At 42.5% G+C, this 21,918-nt stretch overlaps 2 protein-coding genes across 5 annotated transcripts; one reads left to right on the plus strand and one right to left on the minus strand.

The window, feature by feature from the left end:
- Window positions 1–1,058: 1,058 nt before the first annotated feature.
- On the plus strand, window positions 1,059–13,800 carry snx9b (sorting nexin 9b). Of its 4 annotated transcripts, none has more exons than XM_031870415.1 (19): window positions 1,059–1,345; window positions 2,592–2,678; window positions 3,471–3,545; window positions 4,576–4,710; window positions 5,306–5,383; window positions 6,382–6,544; window positions 8,815–8,944; window positions 9,206–9,293; window positions 9,383–9,508; window positions 9,649–9,766; window positions 9,865–9,995; window positions 10,085–10,188; window positions 10,318–10,421; window positions 10,604–10,681; window positions 10,816–10,892; window positions 11,844–11,933; window positions 12,468–12,582; window positions 12,671–12,762; window positions 12,864–13,800. In XM_031870415.1, the coding sequence occupies exons 1-19, from the start codon at window positions 1,334–1,336 to the stop codon at window positions 12,909–12,911; spliced, it is 1,851 nt and encodes a 616-aa protein (XP_031726275.1). In that variant the 5' UTR covers window positions 1,059–1,333; the 3' UTR covers window positions 12,912–13,800. The 4 variants fall into 4 exon arrangements, with proteins under 4 accessions (XP_031726275.1, XP_031726276.1, XP_031726277.1 ...); XM_031870416.1 differs by having other exon boundaries at window positions 9,209–9,293; XM_031870417.1 differs by lacking the exon at window positions 5,306–5,383.
- A 1,235-nt stretch (window positions 13,801–15,035) lies between these two features.
- Window positions 15,036–19,802, minus strand: LOC116396050 (fibrinogen-like protein 1). Its single transcript, XM_031870430.1, has 9 exons — window positions 19,727–19,802; window positions 19,008–19,260; window positions 18,185–18,400; window positions 17,275–17,394; window positions 17,063–17,177; window positions 16,809–16,940; window positions 16,417–16,633; window positions 16,081–16,276; window positions 15,036–15,995 (listed from the first exon to the last, which is right to left on the minus strand). The coding sequence occupies exons 2-9, from the start codon at window positions 19,161–19,163 to the stop codon at window positions 15,849–15,851; spliced, it is 1,299 nt and encodes a 432-aa protein (XP_031726290.1). The 5' UTR covers window positions 19,164–19,260; window positions 19,727–19,802; the 3' UTR covers window positions 15,036–15,848.
- Between the last annotated feature and the right edge of the window lie 2,116 nt (window positions 19,803–21,918).

Raw genomic sequence — 21,918 nt, forward strand, 5'->3', positions numbered from 1 at the left:
GGTTCAGAGCAGCTACACTGAGTGAGGAGAAAAGTGTGTTACAAAGTCAAAGAGATAAAGGCGTGTATAATCATCTCTAGTTCAGCTGTTGATACTACGGATCTCAGTTTACTGATATTTCTTAGGTGGAAGAAACATGATCTGGTGGGCTAAGAATGAGGTGTTGCATGTTAGAAGAAAAGATGACACAAAACAACCAAATCAAAGGACAATGAGGGAGCTGAGAGGGTGAGGCAGTCTGAACTGGCCAGGTTTAAAGGCTTGCTCTCTGACAGTGCGTCAACTCCCTCTATAACTCCGATTCTACATCTCAGATGAGAACAATTCTAAGTTGTTAACAGGGTTTGCAATTTTCAGCATAAGATAGCAGGATGGAATTTGCTTAATAATCTAATCTTTTCTATGAACAAAGAGTGATTAGAAAGATGAGAACTGGACAGAATAAACATTATTTCTTATATTAATCAACTTATTGTAATTGTTGCTTTGTCTTTGGTTTTGATTTGATAATCAGAAGCTTGTACAGTAGATGTGTCACAGAGCTACCAATGATGGGCCTTGTTTGTAATGTAATAGCACATCGAGCCCAGCAGAGGCCGACTTTAGCATAAGAAATAAACCCTGAGTCACTCCCTTTCAGCCGTTGGGCCAGCTGTGAGCTGACAACATTGTGTCAGTAAACACACTACATACAGTAGCTGCCTTAAGATTACAATAATACACCGGAACATTTAACCTTCATTTAACACGGAAAGAAACTTAGGAAAGTACAATATTAACCAACAAAAAACCTAGAATATATATTTTAAAGGAAACATGTTTGATGGCTGTTATTGTGGCATATTTTACAATTTGACTGATTATATTATAATTACTAAAATCCCCTTACATGGTTTATGAATTCACATTATTCGTATTACTATAATTATCATCTTTATTTTTGTGGTTTTAACATGAGCTACTTTCAACGTACATTATGCATGTTTTATTTGTTGGCTCACTTTATTTTGGAATGAACGAGTCATGTCTTGGAGGGCCATGTCGGACAGAGACTACCTTTCCGGTTTCTCTCCGTGGAGCAGGTCACTCCCTCCGTACTGTCAGCAGCTCTGCGCGGCGCAAACTTGCAGTCACACTGAACTAACTTGACAACTCCTCTCGTCTTCTTGCAGGATTTTTGTTTTAAAGTCGGTGGTGCGGCCGCTCTTCACCGGGTGGAACTACCGTGTTGTGTTTTAGTTGTAGAGCAGCGGGGGGAAATGTCCAGCTGAGGATTGGAAATCCTGAAAATCGCAGGGCCTGTGTTTTGTAATGATTGATCAATGCTTCGATAATGGCGCAAAAGGTAAGTCTGGCAGCTTTTCTAGGCTGTTTTAACGTCAACCCGGGTGTATTGTCTCCTCCGGAGTCGCCTGACAGCTGTATTTTGTACTAATAAGGCGCGGGCTGTGGACTCTGGAAGCTCAGACAGTTGTAGTTTCTCGAGTTTAGGTTCACAGTAAACACTTCACTCGATAAACTACATATTAAAAGAGTCCGAAAACTGTTTAATAATCTGGTTTAAAAGCGCGCAATTGGCGCTTACGACACATTCGTATGCAGTAAATGAGTTTTCTTGCGATACATGGAAAATGTGCCTCATTAAGAAAGTGTCTTGTGACATTTTACTACCTTTCCAGTGCGGGTCATTTCTACCCCCGTGGAATGCTGGGAAATGTAGTCTCGAGCGTGTGTGAATGGCCCTGTTCATTCTCTACAGTATTAATATGTATGATTGGTTGATTGCTACTTTTCACCATAGATTACAATGCATTCAGTTCGTTTAAGTATTATCAATACATGTATTAGAGTTACTGTTGGTATTAATACTAAGTGAGATAACAATAAGTAAAACATCTTATTGATTGGTGGGGGACTTTAAATTGAAATAACAGCAATCCACATCATGCCATCGAGCTAGGAGGATCTAGATAATCCTGTACCCAAGTAGAATAAACAGAAACAAAGTGCTAAAATAGCTCTCTGATTAAATAGCCTTAAATTCCATCTCACTGGTTAATGAACAAGTTAGTTAGTCTGTGAAGGTGATACTGCTTCGATAACACTGACCTCAGAACTGACAATCCAAATGAATTTGGATAGTCAAATATATGAAAATAAATGAGGCCTGAGGCTCAAAATCAGCCATAAAGTCAACTGTGAGAAGCAAAGTCATATTGAGAATAGTTGTCACACTTCTCAGTGTTGTTGTGTGACATGTGTGAGTGTCTCTGGGGGTAAGGGGAAAGGGCAGATCTGTAGATGTGGGTCAGTGTGAGAAGAACTGCAGGCTCCTGTATTAACCTGAACCGGGTAACGTGACGGTACCGGCCTTGTTTTTGGTTGATACTAATACCTAATTAAGAGTCAGCATAACAGGGCAGGAGAACGAGTTTGGCCTGTTTCACTGCATGTTAATTTAAGTCCACAAGAGTTATTGTTCAGAGGGTGATATTGTGTGTACATGCAGATATATGTTCATGTGCCGTCTTCTTAAAAGTGTTTGTCAAACATGTCGTGAATTGTGTGTTTTTTTTCTTGACTGTGTTCAGGTACAAGTTTTATATGACTTCGCTGCTGAGGCTGGAAACAACGAGTTGACAGTGAAAGAAGGAGAGACGCTTACTGTCACCAATCAGGTAAATCTTGACACTGAAAGAGGAAAAATCCAAAATGTAGCTTTTCACTCAGTCTTTTTTTTAAGCAGCGGTATTTTATATTAGTTGTGTGTGTGTGTTTCAGCCATAAAATAGCGTTCTTGTGACTTTTCTGTTAGCTTCCTATCTCAAACCTACAGAACTATAAAGGCCCGGCTCACATGATCTCAGGCTGAACACAAACAAGGAGGGTCACAAACTCGTACTGAGGAAGAAAAAGAGTAAACATGATGTCATTACAGCCAGTCGACAACAGTTCAAAGGTCCCTCGCTGTGTGCTGACCTACATAGTTTCCTAATCAACGTCGGTTCTAAGTTTTTACTCTATCAGGAAAACAGTCTCTCTCTTTCTTCTTCTCTAAATAAACTGACTGTGCTGAGCTTGCGGTGTGTTTACAGATACTTGGGAAAACCTGGATATTGTCACCTACGTGAATAACGTGTTCATGGGAAACCCTGCGGTCTTAATTGCAGTGGTGAATTAAGAGAAACAGAGCGACAGGTTTGAATAAGTATTGCTGTGGCAGCAGGGATCACGGCAACATCAGAACTTGTAGCAATGTGTCCTTTACAGCTGCATGTAAATGTGTTTTTTTTTTTTTGTTTTTTTTTTAGAGTAATCTGGGAAATGCAATGCATTTGATCATATTCTCAGATTTCCTTTTAATGTGATTTTTTTTTTTTCTTTGTGTGCATGTGACGCGGACGCCAACTCTTTTCCGGACTGAGCCTGTTCATGGTAACATGTTGCGTTTTGGTCTCACTCTATTTCAGAGTGTTGGAGGCGGCTGGATTGAAGCACAGAACTCCAGAGGGGAGGTTGGACTGGTGCCAGAAGACTACATCGAGGTAAGATAGACAGCCTCCTAGTGTGGGTCGGTGAAACCTCCGACGCAGAGAATGAAGCCGCAAATCCATCTGCTATCAAGTTGTGAGGTTGCGATGCACAATATGTGCTAAATTAAAGTTCAACCATTTAAGATTTCAACCTATCAAGGCCTCTATCGGTTAGATATCTGTCGTTATAGTCGAGGATAGCTTTCTCCTTTTGACTGAACTGTGGCGCTTATCGAAATCACAACAGGATGTGCCTTCTTCAGGGTTTTGCTGATTAGGGTGTTTGTGCGCGTGTGTGTGTGTGTGTCCAGTAACTCTGACCTCATCGCGGGGATGTGATTCACTCCGAAGACATTCAGAAAGAGACACAGAGAGAGTTTGATTAGAAGTAAAGTTTCTGAAGTCTGTTACCAGCTTAGCCTCACTCTAAACAACCTCCTCTGCAATGTCTAACAATGTAGTGTGTGTGTCTGTGTGTGTCTGTGTGTGAGAGAGATTGATATTATCCTTCTGCTTTACTTGGCAATAAAACTCATGTGGATGTGTGTGTTTGTCTGACCTTAAGTTACCTCCCCAGCTGCCCCAGACTGTTTAGATTTCTTTCCAAATCATAAAAAAAACAAAAAAACCACTGATGACAGTTGCAGTTGTTGCTTATGCAACATCTAATGAAAAACATCAGGAGTCTGTTTCTCAAGCAACCGCTTTCTGTTTCAGTGCACTCTGCTGGCAATAATAAGATCTGCAAAAAGAAAAGGATGAGCTACAAGAAATAGCCAGAAGAATTAAGTGTGGTGTCGTCGTCTATTGACAAGTGGTGAAGCAGATTTGAATGTGTGCATTTAAGTATCGGCAGCCAGTGTTTTCACACTTTGATGGATACACTGAGAATGTTTCAAACGCAGTTTGCCAGGGAATGCCAAGGAGACACGATCACATTACCACAGAGGAATGCGTCTTTAAAAGTCATTAAGTCATACTGGAATCTCTGGAATACTTCTAATGGGAATTGTTTTCTGTCTTTTTATCTTTCCGTTTGTAGTTCAGTAAGCAGTTGCCATCGTTCCCCGGAGCTGCAGCCCCTACTCCAAGTGTAGGACATGTTGCAACTCCAGACCTGTCCATCTTTGATTCCTTCGCTCCCGCAGCAGCACCAGCAGCACCTGCACAATACCAGGTAATGCGCTCACCTAACGACGGTTTGGGTATATTAAATTAACACCGGGTGTCCTATCAAATGCCTGCTTTTTGGGCTAGAGTTTGGCTACCTGCCATGATCCCATTCATCCACTCTAAAGAATGTGTGAGATGGGGTGATGTTGAAGAAAAATCAGAAAGCAGAAGTGAGTGATGACAGAGTTCTACTGACGTCTGTGTAGCTTGAGCGATCCCCAGAGATGCAGAAGTGAGAGCAGCTGCCGTGGAAGCTCTTCACCGTGGTCCTGTCATTTATAACCGACACAGGTTTTTAGCTCTAGTAAGATAGAACCGAGAGGAAATATGCTCGGTGAAATCGTCTGTATTTAGCAGGCAGGAAGTTCCACAAGCATGAGCGTACTGCTGGATCAGTGGAAATTTTGGGCAGAGTTAGGAGGTGAGTCAAAGCAGGAAATGTGTCAGCCGTTATCCCTCATACTCTCTCTTTCCTCTCACACACTCTCACACACACACAAACGCATCCATATCCAGCATCACTTTAACTCATCCCATGCTGAGTGTAAACCTCCACTGCTGGCGCCTTGTGATGATGTCACCTTCTTCTCCCTCTCAAGGTGGATGCTGGGGGCTTAAGTCCCCAGCCGGACACCCCCGACACCCCAGTTTCCCCCTACCTTTCGTCCCCCGATGAGGTAACCGCCACGTAGGGGTGGTGGATGAAAACCCAAGTCCTGTTCCCTCACCCGTTCTCTGCCCCCAAGCCCCCCCTCCTCTCTGATTGGTCTGCTTTGGCAAATTCCCCCTCCTACTCCGACCGCCTGCAAAGAGCATGATCTCACCCTCTCCTTACACCTTGCACTGCAGTGCAACACATGCACACTCGCACGTCGCCAATCGACTCCCACGCCCTTTATCACAATTGTATGAATCGGCACTACAGCGGAGCTTTAAAAAGCTTAACGATCACGTATCTTGCATATAATTGACTAATCATCTCACTGACGAATCATCAGACCACTACACGCACATTTACTCCATGATGATCAGAATCTTATGCATAATCTTTAAAATGTTTACCATTTTGGCTGTTGTGTAAAACTATCTATTCATGTACATAGAAGGTGCTGCTAAATCTGGAAAAATGCTGCTGTTGCTGAGTGTTGGTCCTCACTGCACTGCTGTGTTCATTTTTCATTGCAGCGATCGTTCTGTATGTCTGTGCGTTACGTGGTGGTTTAAGTGACCCTGCACTAGTTCTGTGTTCAGGCAGCTCATTACTTGGTTAGCATTAAGCTAACTGCAACCTACAAGAGGCGCACATACACTCTATTGCATGCCTATGCCTACACATTTTCATAGCGGTTCAGAGTATGCTGGACCTGTAAGCACGGCATGCAGACAGGAGGATGGTAGTGTTTTTGTGCGAGTGTGCATATTCATATTGTAAACAAATGTTTTCAAATATGCAGTATTATTATATTTGTACTTACTGCATGTGTTAAACAGAATTTACAAACTACTCTCTTTAACAAATTGCTGTGTTAGGTCTGCATCATGTGAAAAAGCATGTTGTTAAAAGACCACTGTCAGCCTCTCCTTAAACAGACTCCAAACTGTGTCGTCGCTCTCCGCTCCATGCTTCATCTGTCATTCTTTCGTCCCTCACGTTTCCTCTCTCCGTCTGCTCCAGGCTAGTAACGGTAATGATCCCTGGTCGGTGTGGAACACGGACCCCTCGGGGGGCTCCAACAATAACTGGCCGTCCAATCCGGAGGGCACCCAGACCGGGAAGAGTCCCGCTGACCCCTGGAGCTCCGGATCACAGGGCCACCCTCAGGCCTACCAGGGCCCAGGTACGAACAGCGTTTCAGTTAGCAACCATGGTGGCCTGAAGTTAGAAACACAGTATGTGTCGGTACAGTAAAAATCACTGCCTAGGACCTTGTGCTGTTTATGAATTGTAAATTGAATTATTTTAGTATTACTTGCACTACTCACTACTGCTATTACTGATATTTAAATAAGGAACTAGAGACTACTCGTCACATTTGGCATTCTAGAGTGCTTCTGCTTTCTTTTCAAGTTATTATATTTGTCTCCTGTCAAATGTTTAACAGGATAATTTAACTTTATTTGAATCTGAAGATTTTTGAATTTATAGACATAATGATCTAGAAAAATTAAGTAGTGGTGCTAAAAACAGAGATTACACCTCTACTGTACATTGTGATTGCCTCCAGGCAAGGTCACACACTGTTCTAGCTCTTGCTGTCATGATCTTGCTAAACAGTTGAGCTTAGTGTTTGCAAATAGTTTAATTGTTGGGACGAAGATAGAATACACGGCGGCAGTGGATGACGTCTGCGAAGCTCCGTGGAGGTGTGCGCTTAATTCAGCAAACATCCTAATAATAAGCAAGCTGGTGCAACACTATCCTGCAACACAGTTCGTACCAGATGGGGTTTGCATCGTAGAGGAATGAAATAAATGATTTATACTCGGGACAGAGAAGTGTTTCCTTCCCTTCGACATAACCTGATACTAAGTGAAGTACCTTGAGAATACACAGCAACACCCCCCCCCAGGTAGTTTGATCCAGTGTTTATTATTTGCTAATACTATTTCATCCCGTTGTTTAAACTAACTCCCAGATGTGGTTGTGCTCAGTTGTCTCTGGCCAGTCCCTCCGCAGAGATGGGACAATCAAGTCATGACTTAGAAGGACACATTACTTTTTAATTCTCCAGTTGTTATTGTAAAAAGGCGCGGAGAAGAATTAACAGACTTTTCCTTTCTTTCCCTCTTGCCAAAGACATCTACCCGTATCCTTACCTTATCGATTACACAGGTATCCCATGCATTGCCTGGTGGAAGCGGTTTCCTACGTTTTGTGTGTGTGTGTGTGTGTGTGTGTGTGTGGACTGGCAATAAATAGCAAATAATTTTAGGAAATGATATACAGTCTTAAAAGCATGTGTGTGCAGCATTTAATTTGTATCTTAATATTAACACTATTAACTTACATGTGATGTGGAAAGATGCCAGATGTGACTGACCTCTGAAATTGAGTGTAACTGGATGGAATTGTACCTCTGATACATGCGGCGTATTTGTCAAAAACCACAATTTGACAACGTTGACATGTTTGACAGACTTTTGTTGTAGTTGGTAGTGTTTGATGATGAGCTTCATAATGAGTCTCACAGCATGTCTGTCCTACAGAAGAAGAAGAAGAGCAGTAACTAAAGAGAGAAAAGGAGGTTTAAAGTTTTAGGCTGGTTTGACGTACTTTGGAACAGACGGCTACAGCTCTGCTAAGCTAGGCTAGTCATCTTCTAGCAGGACTGTTTCGGTTTATGTTGGATGACAAACTGAATAACATGTTGGATCATTAAAATGTATTCTTCAGTGACAGGAAACCGGTGGTAAAGAGTTGTTACATATTGCTTTAGCTGTGGCTATCTGTTTAGCTAGCGCTGACGTGTTTTGTCGTTTTAAACCTAACATACTGCTTTTCTGTTTTTCTCACTGTTTTGTGGTCTTAACTAAATGTTGACCAAATATGCAGTGGTTGCATTTTGGCTTTTTCAGGCAGATGTAATCATTTTTAAACTGCACGACTGTTGAGAAAATCATGCTATGCAAATTATGCATCATGTTTTTAGGGCAAGAAATTTAGAATTGTTTCCCATTTAGAACCGGGTTCAAATTGTTGTCTACTTATTTTAGCTGTACTTGCAGATGCAAAGTGCAATAGTTGAACTCATTTGTTTTGAGTAAGCGCGGCAATGTTGTGTATATGCTAAGACATTTGATGGCAATGCATGTTATTCCAGAAATGCAATTTCTCTGATCACTAATAGGCGACTGCTGCATGCTCTCAAACTGGTGCAACTGCATCCGTTACCTCTGGAAAACAGAATTGATCCTTTTAATGTCCGTCCCTGCTGGTGGTTCATTGATTTAACGTAGCAGAAGCTTCTGTTTGTATCATTTAATCTTCCGCAGGATTTATAACTGTTCACTTCCTGCACATTTACACGTTTCACAGTAGGTTGTTTAACACAGAATTTGTGCTCTCTGTGCCAAAAACACGACCGTGTGTGCATGTATCTGCTCTCAGGAGCGGAGGATGATGAGTGGGACGATGAGTGGGACGACGTGAAGTCCACTGGAGGTTACGCCGAGTCAGAATCTGGAGAGAGCGGCGCGATGCAGAGGGGAGGAGCTTCAATGAAAATCTCCCTCAACAAGTAAGACTTACTAGAGCAGTAAGACACGGGGCTTTGGATTCTTGAGTTTGATAGAAAAACGAAGAAGCAGAACAGTGGACGGTTATAAAATCGTTGTCAATGAAATATAGTGATTTAAACTATTACAAATGCTTTGTAATAGGATTGTGCTTCAGTTAGGATTTGCCTTTAAGAGATTGGTTTATTGCTTTTAGGAATGTCCCCATCACTCCCAAACGTCTATGCACAACATCGTGGTTAATTTCCAAACTTCTCTTTGAGCAGGTTTCCTGGGTTCTCTAAGCCCGGTCCAGAGCTCTACCTCTTATGCAAGCAGCTCGCTAAGGGCAAAGAGAAGCTACCAATCTATGTAGGTTATATCTAAATATCCATACAAATGGTTTTCATGCCATAAAATGCAGAGTAGCAGGTTTCACAACCTTGTGTTTGTATGCTCAGTCAGGAGAAGTTGGTCCGGTGTGGTCTTACCCAGAAACTCAGCTTGACTGTGTGGTGGCTGATCCCAAGAAAGGCTCAAAGATGTACGGCCTCAAGAGCTACATCGAGTACCAAATCACACCCAACGTAAGTACCCAGTACCATCTAATCATTTGCTCATCTTATTCAGTAAAATAAATATGATTTAAAATAATAATAATAAATGATGATTTGCCTCCAGTTTTCATGACTTGCAGTGTCTATAATTCCATGTTCCTGGTTTGCAGACCACAAACCGACCAGTCAATCACAGATACAAGCACTTTGATTGGCTGTACGAGAGGCTTCTAGACAAATTTGGGTCAGCCATCCCCATCCCGTCTTTACCAGACAAGCAGGTGACGGGTAAGTGTGACCAAGACACAAAAAAGATGAACGTTGCTGAAGAAAGCATGGCTATAGAATCTTTTCTGTGCACCTCCCCCCTCCCCCCTTTATTCCAGGGCGATTTGAGGAAGAGTTTATTAAGATGCGTATGGAGCGGTTGCAGGGCTGGATGACCAGGATGTGCAGGCACCCCGTTGTTTCCTGCAGTGACGTATTCCAGATTTTCCTCACCTACAAGGATGAGAAGGTGGGCTGTTTCTCCATCACTTCTTCTCCCTTCGTTCTAAAGGGTTTTTATTTGTATTACTGCTTAATTAAAACGATGCATTGGTACAGGACTGGAAGACGGGGAAGAGAAAAGCAGAGAAGGACGAGACGGTGGGAGTGATGATCTTCTCCACGATAGAGGCTGAAGCTGCGGAGCTGGATCCTGTGGAAGTGTGAGTTTCATCCAACTTTACCCTCAACCACTGCAAAAGACTCAAAAAGGCACCGACGTTAACTGTGTGGCTGACTGTGTGCTGCTTATGGTGTAATCAATGTATGTTAAATGTGTCCCTCGTCCACAGGGAGCAGAAATGTGAGCAGTTCAGCAGGTTCACCAAAGCCATGGATGACGGGGTGAAGGAAATCCTCACAGTGGGCAACGAGCACTGGAAGAGATGTACAGGCCGTACGTACACAATGACGCACGAGATAAATGTTTTACCACACACAGGCCACACCTTCATTTTAAACCGCAATCACTGTTTATGTTGATGTGTGGTTCATTCTGTTGAGTATTTTGCCAACTTTAGACAAATCCATTCACACAATGCGGGTCTGTCTTCATGTTTCATTTCTTCCCTTCCACAGCGTTGCCAAAAGAGTACCAGAGAATCGGCAAAGCCTTCCAAAACCTCTCCTCTGTCTTCAACAGCAGTGGATATCAAGGTACAACACCGTCAAAACTTCCACACATGTATTTATCATATTATTTACGTGGAAGTCTGTTTTGAAACGAGTCTGCACACAGATACTGTTGAGAAACGCGGTGATGTCATATTTTAACCCCTTCTCCGCTCCAGGCGAGTCAACCCTGACTGATGCCATGACGGCAGCAGGCAAGACCTATGAGGAAATAGCTCAGATGGTGGCAGAGCAGGTAGGTACAATTACTTAGAAATCTTAAGTGTTTGCATCATGTGTTTTTCCATCACGTACATGGCAGTGGAGCAGAACTTAAAGGCCTCTGTTCCCTCAAAGGTCTTAGAGTTTATTTTAGACCCGTTTATCAACCACATTGTTTTAGTGTTCACTCTCTCACTAATCGTTGTATCTCTCAAACTCTGTGAACATTTCCTGTTTGCAGTCTGTGTTTACATCCTGGTTGTGGCGTTTTAATGACCACTTTAACCCAACGTCCTGTCCGTGATGTCTGTATCTGCACAGGAAGAAGCCACCGGCACACTTTTGTCTAGTATTTCCTAAAATGTTGTTTTCATCCTTCTATTTCTGGATTCTCTGACCGTTCTGTGTGGGCTGATTTTAGTTTGGTGTGTAATAAAAATCAAACTTGGGCCTTTTTTGATATCCATGCAGCTTCCAGAGGGAGGATTCATCTGGTAAGCGTTTGCTGCTCCGACATTTTTTGTCAGTGTGTAGGATTGTTGGCTTTAGCTTTAGCTCTGCCTGTGTCTGGACAGCAACTCTTATTTTTTTAGTGTGTGGCTCAGTTGGTGAACTGAATCAGTGAGCCCTTAAAGGAACAGTGTGTCGGCTTTAGGGGGGTTTATTGGCCGAAATGGAATATAATATTCATAACTATGTTTTCATTAATGACCTGAAACTAAGAATCATTGTCTTAGCCACTAGATCCTACACACTGCTCCTTTAAGGAGAATCGTCACTATTATACATCTCCCTTTATTTAGGCCTTAGCCTTTTTTTAGGCCATTGTTTTAAAATTAAACTTTGGGAAGTAACTCCTGTGAGATAGTGTTTCCCTGTGTTCTTTCTTATCACTTTCACATCTCTTGTTATTTCCTGTTTTTGATTTGTATGTGACATTTTTCTGTTGTTCCTCTCTGCCCATCTACCTCCGCTCCCTTTACAGCCCAAGAAGGACCTCCACTTCGTCATGGAGACCAACAATGAATATAAGGGTCTTCTCGGATGCTTCCCTGACACCATCGGAGTCCATAAGGTACACTGGGAATAGTGACACAAAGCTTTATTAGCCTCATTTATACAGCCTAAGCTTTCAGGCTTTGCTACACCACTAATTCCGATGTATGCATATCTGTTAAAAAAAAGTCATACCTACATTTTAATATATCGTTTGCCTTCTAGTTCTCTTACAGCTACTGATGCTACAGTGACTTCCTGTTTACATAGTTGATTGCTTCTGATTGGACAACGCTACGGATGTTTCCTAGCTGCCAATTTACACATTATTAAAGTTTGCATTAGCTAAGACCTTCCTTAAGTCCTGAAGAATAATGCAACTCAATTTAGTAAATTGATAGTTTAGACAGTAGCTAGTAGTTGCTTATTACTTAGTAAAGACATCACACACAAACCTAGTAAAGGATTTATGAGTTGCTGGTGCAACACAGTCTAGAAGAGACTTGAAACCTGTAAAAGCTTCATTTTGCTTATTTTTTAATCCCGTCACCTTATCTGGATGCTGTTGAGTTAAATGGTCTTTTGTCTTCATACTATTCTTTAATTCCTGCAGGCAGCCATAGAGAAGGTGAAGGAGGGAGACAAGCTTGTGGCTGCCAGTAAAATTACCGCTCAGGACAAAGTCACGATGGCTAAACGAGTCAGCACAATGTCGTACGCATTACAAGGTAACGCACTCACTCAGAAACATTCAAGCGGTGGAGTTTTATCGTATCAGGATGTCTGATATCTGGTTTCCCCCCTTGTGTCCCGCAGCTGAGATGAACCACTTCCACAGCAACCGTATCTATGACTACAACAGGGTCATGCAGTTGTACTTGGAAGAGCAAGTCAAGTTTTACGAGACGGTAAAGCACTTTTATCGTCTGCCCTTTTTGTTGTCTTCTCACCTGTGGAGCATGTTGCTCACCAGCCTCTGATGCAAGTTTTTTTTCTTCTTCTTCTTCAGATTGCTGCAAAGCTGAGACAAGCACACGGTCAGTTCACGACTATGTGAAAGCAACAACCTTCAGGCTCGCACTGCAAGAAAAGAAGATTGAAACCAGCTCAACATCCAAAATATTGTTCCTTGCACTGCGTTCCTTTCCCTCCCTTTAATTTAATTTTCACTTCTCTCTCTTTCTTTCGCTCTCACCTCATCTCTTCCTTTACTGTTTATGCTAACAGTCTCAGCATGTGCAGCGGCTGAAAAGGCTTTGACACTTTTTTTCGTTCAGCCAGCAATGATAGCCGACCACGACACGCGTGTCACACACACACCCTTTACTCCGTTCAAGGCCTGTGAGACAGGAAGTTGACACCGTTAATTGCACAATGCATTGAGATTCTCTAATGTGATGCAAGTTTCGTACAGCTATAGGCGCCAACACGCCTGTGCTCACATGATATCTACGTATTTTAAAGCAATACTCTGCAGTTTTTCCATTTTTCCATGTAGAAAATTGTTACGGAAAGGTTTTACACATGTTGTCTGCACGGTGATGTAGTGATGCACTTACACCAAAAAACAAACAATGCTGTCCTCTCCTCAGCAGGACAGCAGGGGGGATTTCTGAATGCATAATATTGTCTATTCCTCAGCCAATATTTGAATTATTAGTGCTGTTAACATTTGAGAGTCCTAACATATTCGGTAAAAGAAGCGGAGTATTCCTTTTATGAATCTGCCGAGTCTTGGAAGAGCTGTCGAAGACGGTGTGTGTCCTCTGTATGTCCACTGCTGCCAGTCCCCGAGCCCCCTTTTCATCCTGCACTTCCTCAAAGAGCTAACAGGAAGCTCCACCTCCTTCCAGTCTTTCCCCTTTGAGGAAAATAGAAATGGTTGACTTAGTTGCCCCCCCCAGGCTGCGTACCATTTCACTGCAGTTTACACATCAGGAGAGATGACAAAATGTGGGATGAATGATACTCAAGTTGGGGTTGATTATTTAATGCGTTGGACAGTAAAGCCAAAAGTCAGTGAATGTAATACCTCCCTTCCTCTCCCTCCCAGTCCTCCTGAAGAATATTTGTGCTTTTTTTTGTTGAGATTACGGTGTTTTATATGAAGATTTAACGGCAACGTTCGCTGTAAGAATATGTACTAAAACAAGAGCCATGGATTCGTCCTGTATGCAGTTTTGCTCTTCACCACCCAGTTTTCAATCAGTCTCTAATCTTGTTCACTCTGTTTTCTTGTCGCTTGATACATGAAAAATATATATATATATATATATATATATATATATATATATATATATATATATATATATTTCTATCTGCCCTATCAGGTGCTTCTTGTCATTGAGATACTATTTTATGTATAGGAGTATTTACAATACAGTGTAACTCAAAGAGGAGCAAAAAGTCAGTTTGATTTATTAATAAACAATGATTTGTACTCATTGGCAGTTTTGTTTCTTTGTGTGTGTTTCCTTAAGAAACCTTGTCTTGTTCTCCGCATGGTTCAGAGTGCAACACACTACGCATTCTCTGACTCACTCACAGTAAAGCCCTTATTCGCTTTTGCAGATTCATGCGTAGAGATGGATGGGAATGAGAATGAGTCGGCAGCCTGTGCGAACGGTCAAAGAGTGTGTTTGTGCAGTTTGTAGTGGAGGAAGTGAAAGAGCCCCTTTACCCCACATTCAGCTCTCGGCCCCCATCAGGTGCAGCTGGATGTGTAGGCCACATAAAGTATAGATCGTGTACACCAGACAGTACATGCATTCTTGGTATTTTTGAGTGTACGTGTTGTGTCTTTAGGGCTCCATTGGAGCTCGGAGCACTCGTTTTAGTTTAAAATGAGTTTTTTGTCACACTCAAGACTGTAAAACATTTGTAAATTTGTTTACGAGTTTAAAGTGAAAGGAGTACAAACCTGCAGCTCTTTTTTTGGTATCCTTTGGCCCACAGACTTAACATCTGCTCAACGCTTTCCTGCTATATTGACAGGATAAAGGTCTGTGGAAACCCACGTGTGAAGTAATTTGAATGTAAGTAACACTTACTAGATGCCGTAGATAAATGGTAGTATGTGTACTGTATGATAAGAGTTCTCTCTTATTTCCACCTATTTGAAATGTTCTTTAGAAAAGTGCTCTTTCAGAACTTTTTTTTTTTAATGAAATAGTCATTTGTGTCACATTTTGTATATATGTTTATTGTACAATCCATACAGTATACACAGTCGTCATATAGCACAGCTTCTCTGCCATACCCTGTACTGTGAGACAGTAGCACTTATCAAACCAAAGGGATATTAAATCTAATACAATACAGTGTTCTTATGTTCCGATGTTTTAGTCTTAAAACCCTTTTTATTTCAACAAAGAAAATACACAATGGTTTAAACTCATAGTTGGCTGCAAATTCAAAATGAATGAAATTAGATAATAGTCATCATAAATATGCAATAAGCACACACCATATGCAGATAATTCAATAAACTGTTTCATGTGATCTTCCTGCCACATGCCTCGTCTGGGAGCCCCTTACGTCAACACATCACAAAAATGTCCGGTTTTCTTTTTTTGGCTGGGTTGCTAATAGTGTGTCAAGTGTCGATGCATTAAACTACAAATACAAGTACAAAATAGAAGTAGAAAAAAATGGAAGAACTTGGTTCCTCCGTGGCTGAATGAAAAATGTTCATGTCCCAAACAGAACTCCACAGTATAAAGTTTGTGGTTTCAAAATAATGTGCAGCAGAAAATCCCCACTGTTTTGAAAATATCGAGCATACCAGTCATATTTGCACGTGTAGCGGTTCAAAAATAGCAGGAGCGAGGCCATTGTTGTTGACATAAGTGACATTCAGTTCCTTCTTGATGAGCTCTGTCAATAAAAACATCACTGGAGGTCATCGTGACTACGGTGTCCCCGAGAGATCCCCATGTGAGCCCAACAGCTGGGATTGTTCCTGTGTATTTACAGTTGTCATGACAACAGTGGGTCATGGTGACAAACGGGTTCGGAAAGAGCGTGGTCGGATCATCATGCTGACTTTGCGTAGGGAGTAATAGTCAGAGTCTCTCCAGGAGTACCAAACGATCCCATCAGGACCCAGCGGCCCCCGGCCTTTAGCAGTGTAATGGCCTCCCTGCAGGATGAGTGAACAGGAGTAGTAAACATTCTCCTGACTTTAGAAGCATAAAGTGAAGCCATGGCTGCCTGTGTACACTTACCCTGTAGTAGACACCGTTAAGGTTGGCGTAGAAGCACTGATTGTACCACCATCCGCCGTGGGAGATCTCAGCGCAGATGTTGCCACTGTCTGGGGTGCTGAAGCCCTGCTTGTCGTGGTACCAGCTGAAAGAGTCCTGCACTGTCCCGCTGAAGCCTGACACATGGAGACGGTACAGATGCTCCTCATCTTCCACACTACAAACACATAAACACATACAGAGAGGAACACCAGGTAATTATGCAATAGGTAGAGATTGTTGCGTATGTTTTTGCAACAACACACAAGTAAGTGCATTTGTCTATCAACTGTTTGTGTACTTGTGCATGCCACCAACCTGAAGCTCTGGTAGAGGGCATGTTTGTGCATGTTGCTCCAGTCCTCCAGGTCGATGCGGAGGCTGTAGTCTCCCTGGGTGCTCAGCTCATGTATGTGATTGTTGCCCAGCCAGAACTCCGAGTGCAGGTCCCCAAAACCGTCCCTGTAGTCCCTCCAGCTGCGGTCAAAGCTCAGCGAGCCGTCAGCACGTCGCTGGATCACAGTCCAGCCACCACCTGAGGCAAAAAGAAGGTCACTGGAAAGGAAAGCATATGCCATGTCTAATGAATTATTGTACTTGATGGCCAATGGGGGAAGACAGGGCCACAGCAACCCTGGAGTTGATACTCTCATGGACTGAAACTCAGCTGCAGCTTGACTTACCCTTCTGTGATTGTGTATGCTACTCACCATCTGTATCCATGTCACAATAGACCTCCACAGGCACGCCGGCCATTGATGGCACCACTGTGTAGAGACCTGATCTCCTCACTCCATTGTAGTAGATGGAAGCGCAGTCTATGGGACAGTTCCTCACATGCACTGAGGAAAGAACGCGAGACGGGGTAGAGAAGGAGTAAATCAACAAGGTGGGTTTGGCGCCCTCTGCTGGCAGATCATGCCTCTCAAGACTTTTTACTGTTAATGTTTCTGAGAGAGTGTACCTGAGTGCTGAGGTTCTTGAGCACTCATCAGCGGGTTGGGATGGAGGACGTTGATCAAGCACCCGGGGCTTCTTTTTACTTTATCCACCAAAAGAGTCAGATTATGGAGGTGGGTCTAAACAGAAACACAGTGAAACAGTAAAACTATCAAAAACCACCCAGTGCACATTTCATCTAAAAGTGAAATGGCATTATACTCATGATAGGTATACCTGGAGGTCTAGGATTAGGGTGCCCTGAAGGTGCAGCAGGGTGGTGGCTTCAGCGTAGTGATGCTCCAACTCATGAAAACGCTGCTCCAAAGAGGTATTTAAGTGGTTCCTCTCTTCACTCTGACACCATACATGTGAATAGTCAATCACACAAGCATGCTCACAAACAAGAACATAGGAAATATCTGTGATCTGTATATGAAACCCTGTATCATGGCCTGAAATATCTTAAATTTATTTTTCTAGTCTATCTCAATACACACATTGAACCTCAAACACGCATCGTCTCCCAGTGCTCTCGGGGCAAAAGGGGACGAGCCCTCTCTTATAAACCTTCTCTATTCCTAGCTTTGACATAGAGGATAACACTAACTCCCATTACCACCAGCCCTGGTGACATGTCTCCTGCTCTCTTCCCATGTACAACACATCCGACACATGAAAACCCTCTCCAACATCCACCTTTGGCTACTGACCCGTGCAGCTGAGAGTCTGTGTATGTATAGGCTCACTGCCTGAGACGCATGAGGCAGCACGTGCAAGAGTAGGAGGCTAATCCTGTTAGTGAGTAAGGTCAAGGACGTGTTGGGGGGGAAGCCAGCTTGATGACCAGGCACCAAGTTACAGTGCAGAACTGTACACAACTAATCTGTTTCCTGTACGGAAATATGGCACAGGCAAGCATTTTTAATGGTTCCAGCAAAATGCCCACCACGATCTTTAATCAGAGTATACAGAGAACAAAACCAGAAAGGTGAGTTCTGTCACCTGTCGAGTCTGTAAAAAGGAGCAGTCACATTGTTACAACATCCGGTGAGCTGCAGGTGGACTAAAGTGAGCTCTCAAAGCATTTGAAAGGATTGGTGCTGATAGTTGACCCAGGACTGCTAAGTCAATATGGGGATCTCACCTGCAGCTCGAGGACTTTGATGCGGTGCCGGTGGTTCCTCAGCTCCTCCTGCAGCTCAGAGATGGTCTCCTTCAGCGCCACGATCTGCTGCTTCCTCTCCTCGTTCTCGTGCAGCCAGTAGGAAACTTCGTCCGTGCAGCGAAACATATCCGGGCATTTCTGCTCGTGCAGCTGAGGTAGTGTGGCCACCAGCCGACACATCCCATCCTCCATCACCTGTTAAGATGACAGACGAACCCCTGACTTCCAGACCTGCAGTTGCTCAGCAGAGTGTCAATATATCTGTTAATAAATAATACAACTACAATTGCCCAGACTGTGTTTTTTCCCCCCCGAGCAGATTCAAACTGCAGCCTTAATACTAGTTTATCTAAACTACTCAAAAGTATAGAAAGCTGTGGAAATTAGCTCAACATATATCAACAGTTTCAACATACTATTTTAAATAACTCTCCATGGCCCAAAGAGTTAAATGTATCCAATATTTCACAAGTTTGTCCAAAATATGATTATAGTTTGGTGGAGCAGAACTTTGTTTTTTCTCCTTTCCAACTTAGTTATCTCAAAACCCCGCAGATTTCACTCGCTGCAACATGACCTATCAGTAAAAGGCTACTTGATTGATCAGTATTGACTATCTTATAATGTCACTTCTTTTCCCACCACTGCCTTCTTGCACGATTCATTATGTATTTCTAGCAGAGAACTACATTCCCGAAGTTGAGCTGCTTTCACACAGAGCTGACGCTTCTCCAGAGTAAACAGACGCTCGTTTAGAAAACATCCCTCTGCCTTGTGTGCAGGATGTCTTCAGTGAGTATACCTGGTTAGTGTACTCCCCACACTGGGATCCCCCGCCATTGCGCTGAGTGGTAGTGTTCAGGCCATCTGCTTTGGCCTCTGGGAGCAACACGATGAGGATACAGAGAGCAGAGCACACGCTCCAGCCGGGAGGGTTGGTTAAGGACAGTAGAGACATTGCTGCCGCCCGGTTAGTCTGTCCCTGCCTTGTCAGTGGAAGCGAGGACGAGACACAGGAGTGTGTGCTTCACCATGTGAGGCTCTGCTGGCTCTCCCTACAGGGAGAGAAACTGAGAAAATCAGTATTTGATGCTCCTATTAGAGTATTGTCTAATTCATTAAGCAGACCAAGACACATTTTGGCATACAAAGTCCTTTCTCTCTATCTCTTACTCACTTTTGTCTCAGTAACAGGACATAAATTTATAAGTGAGATTAATTAAGAGGAAGGTCATCCCCTCGGTCTATCACATTACTGTAGTAGGTCCTCAGGTAACTCAATAAACACACACACACACACACACACACAGCTTGCACACGTCACTTGCTCTTAAAGCCAAACTGAGATTTTGACCTAATTAAGCTGAATTACAAGGCAGGTAATAGTTCATGTATTCTGACTAAATCTTGCTCAATAAATCATACATGCACAGCTTATTCAAAAGTGTGGTATTGTCCTTTGCAGGAAATATATTTGTACTGTCCTCTTATAGCAAATGTAGTAAATGGTTGTGTACTCACCCTAGTTACAGACCGTCCTCTACCCCGTTCCCGACCCATTTCAGGCCGAGGGGTTCTCTCCATTTTTTTCTTCTCCTTCCCTGTATGTCCTGTTGTAACGATCTCTCTCGCTCTCACTGTGCCTCATGCTCTTCCTTTCTTCCTCGCTCTCCCTTCCTCTCTCTCCCTCTCAGTGTAGACATCTTAGTGCCATAATCCACCTCTAAGAGGATTCACAACGACCGAGGGATGGAGGGAGGCAGATAAATAGGGAGTTGATAATAACATTTTATTATCAACTCCCTATTTATCTGCCTCCCTCCATCCCTCGGTCGTTGGTAAAAGAGACATAAGAGAAAAATATGCTTTTTTTTCAATCTACAGCAATAACCATTTCTTTCATAATACAACTTGAGTACAAAACAACTTTACATCAAATATTGTGAATAACATGATTATGTCACAGAGAGGTCAAAGAAAAGGTTCAGAAAAAAAGAGAACGGGTAATAGCATAGCATTCAATTTGAATTGAATACACATAAATGACATGCATCAGCAAAACGCCAGCACACATCAGCACCTACAGTAAATAAGCATCACCTGCAGGCACAATAATCCTGCTCAAAGCCAGTCGTAATGAAGGCTGATGTGAGTGGGAGCATGAGGGGTGCTGATCCTATTACAGTAGCCAAGCCGCTTTTTACATCTTTATACTCTTGACTATGTCTGAGCATGCGTGGTCTCCTTGTTATAAGAAAAAACACAATGCTATTTAAAGCCTAATTATTTGTTTTTACGTCATTCTAATACAACAGCTTTTCAATAGACTGTTATAAAAACCCAAACCAGCTATCTGCACTGTGAATGCATATCAATTGACAACACTGCCTGAGGAAAGGCCCTCACACTCACAGAGGCCTTGAAGAGAAGAAAACGTCTGAGCAGCGCATCTTCCAGCTACTTTTAAAGGGCTCACACGTCACACAGAAGACAGGGCAGGGTTTTACCAGGCCAATGCATTGCAAATTGAAATTGATGAATACAAATACAAAACTGAATTCCACATATAAGCTCAGAGGAAAGTAAAACTTCCCTCATAAAAGGTTTTGCTGTTGTACCCGTTAGTGTCTACTGTATGCATCTGAGAGATACCGTGTTTGAGGCCACAGGGGGGCACCATGAAACAACATATCTCCTGCTCTCCTCGCCTACAGTGATAATGAGCTTGCCTGCCGAGGTGCACAAGAGAGACAATACACACAACAACAAAAGTTAACTGAATTACAAGACAACTAGTGCTGCTGCTGATTTATAACAGAAGAGCAGGAGGCTTAAATTAATGAATAGAGCAGAATGACTGAATGAATGAGGGGAAGTGGCATCTTGGTAACCTGGTTCACAAATCAAGGCTGACACATAGTGTGTGCACTCTACAGAAAATAAAATTTGTTTTATGAATATATTTTGAAGTGCTCATAATTGAAGCATTTGAAGGAAGGACATGAATGTAGTTGACTTCCTCAATTTGCTGAATGTTAGGTCAGTTATTTCTATAAGAAAAATACATTTGCAAAACTTCATGGTGCTAGATGGCCATTTTTGTATGGTGGTAATAATGATCCTTTTGAGCCCATTATACAGTCATTCATCATAAAGCTTTTCATAAATACACAGATTTAGCCTCTTTCATTGACATTGTGCTCGACCAACTGCTGTTGACATTAACGATTCAGAGCCAGTAAAGACTGACAGACTCAACAGCGGCTGCTGATGTTGTTTTAAAAGCCAAGGTGTAAAAAAATGTTAAACTGTGAGGCAGCTTTAAAACAAATTGCTGTCACGTTTGTTGAACATTCACTGTGATGTCAACTGGTACAGTCGCATATTGAATTTGCCTTCATTTCCCAAGATCCTCTTGGGTCAGTTGCTTTAAAGACTTACAGGAGGATACTCACTGATATTACTTAAACAGCAGCTGTCTAAAGCTTGATAACATTACCTTAGCTTAGCTAACGTAAGCTACTGGTCATACCAGACCAAGTAAGCTTGCAGCCTGAACACCCGTGAGTATATTGAATATATAAATTCAACTTCACAGTCATTAAAAGAAGATTGTGTCCAGTTTAGTCAGCCTGGTTCCAATCATGTTTTCCTTACAGCCTTTTGAAATGATTTCATGTCAGGACAATTAAATGAAATTGCAGTATTTGCTT

Source organism: Anarrhichthys ocellatus, unplaced genomic scaffold (genome assembly GCF_004355925.1).
Source record: "Anarrhichthys ocellatus isolate YVR2014 unplaced genomic scaffold, GSC_Weel_1.0 scaffold52, whole genome shotgun sequence".
NCBI classification, from domain to species: Eukaryota; Metazoa; Chordata; class Actinopteri; order Perciformes; family Anarhichadidae; genus Anarrhichthys; species Anarrhichthys ocellatus.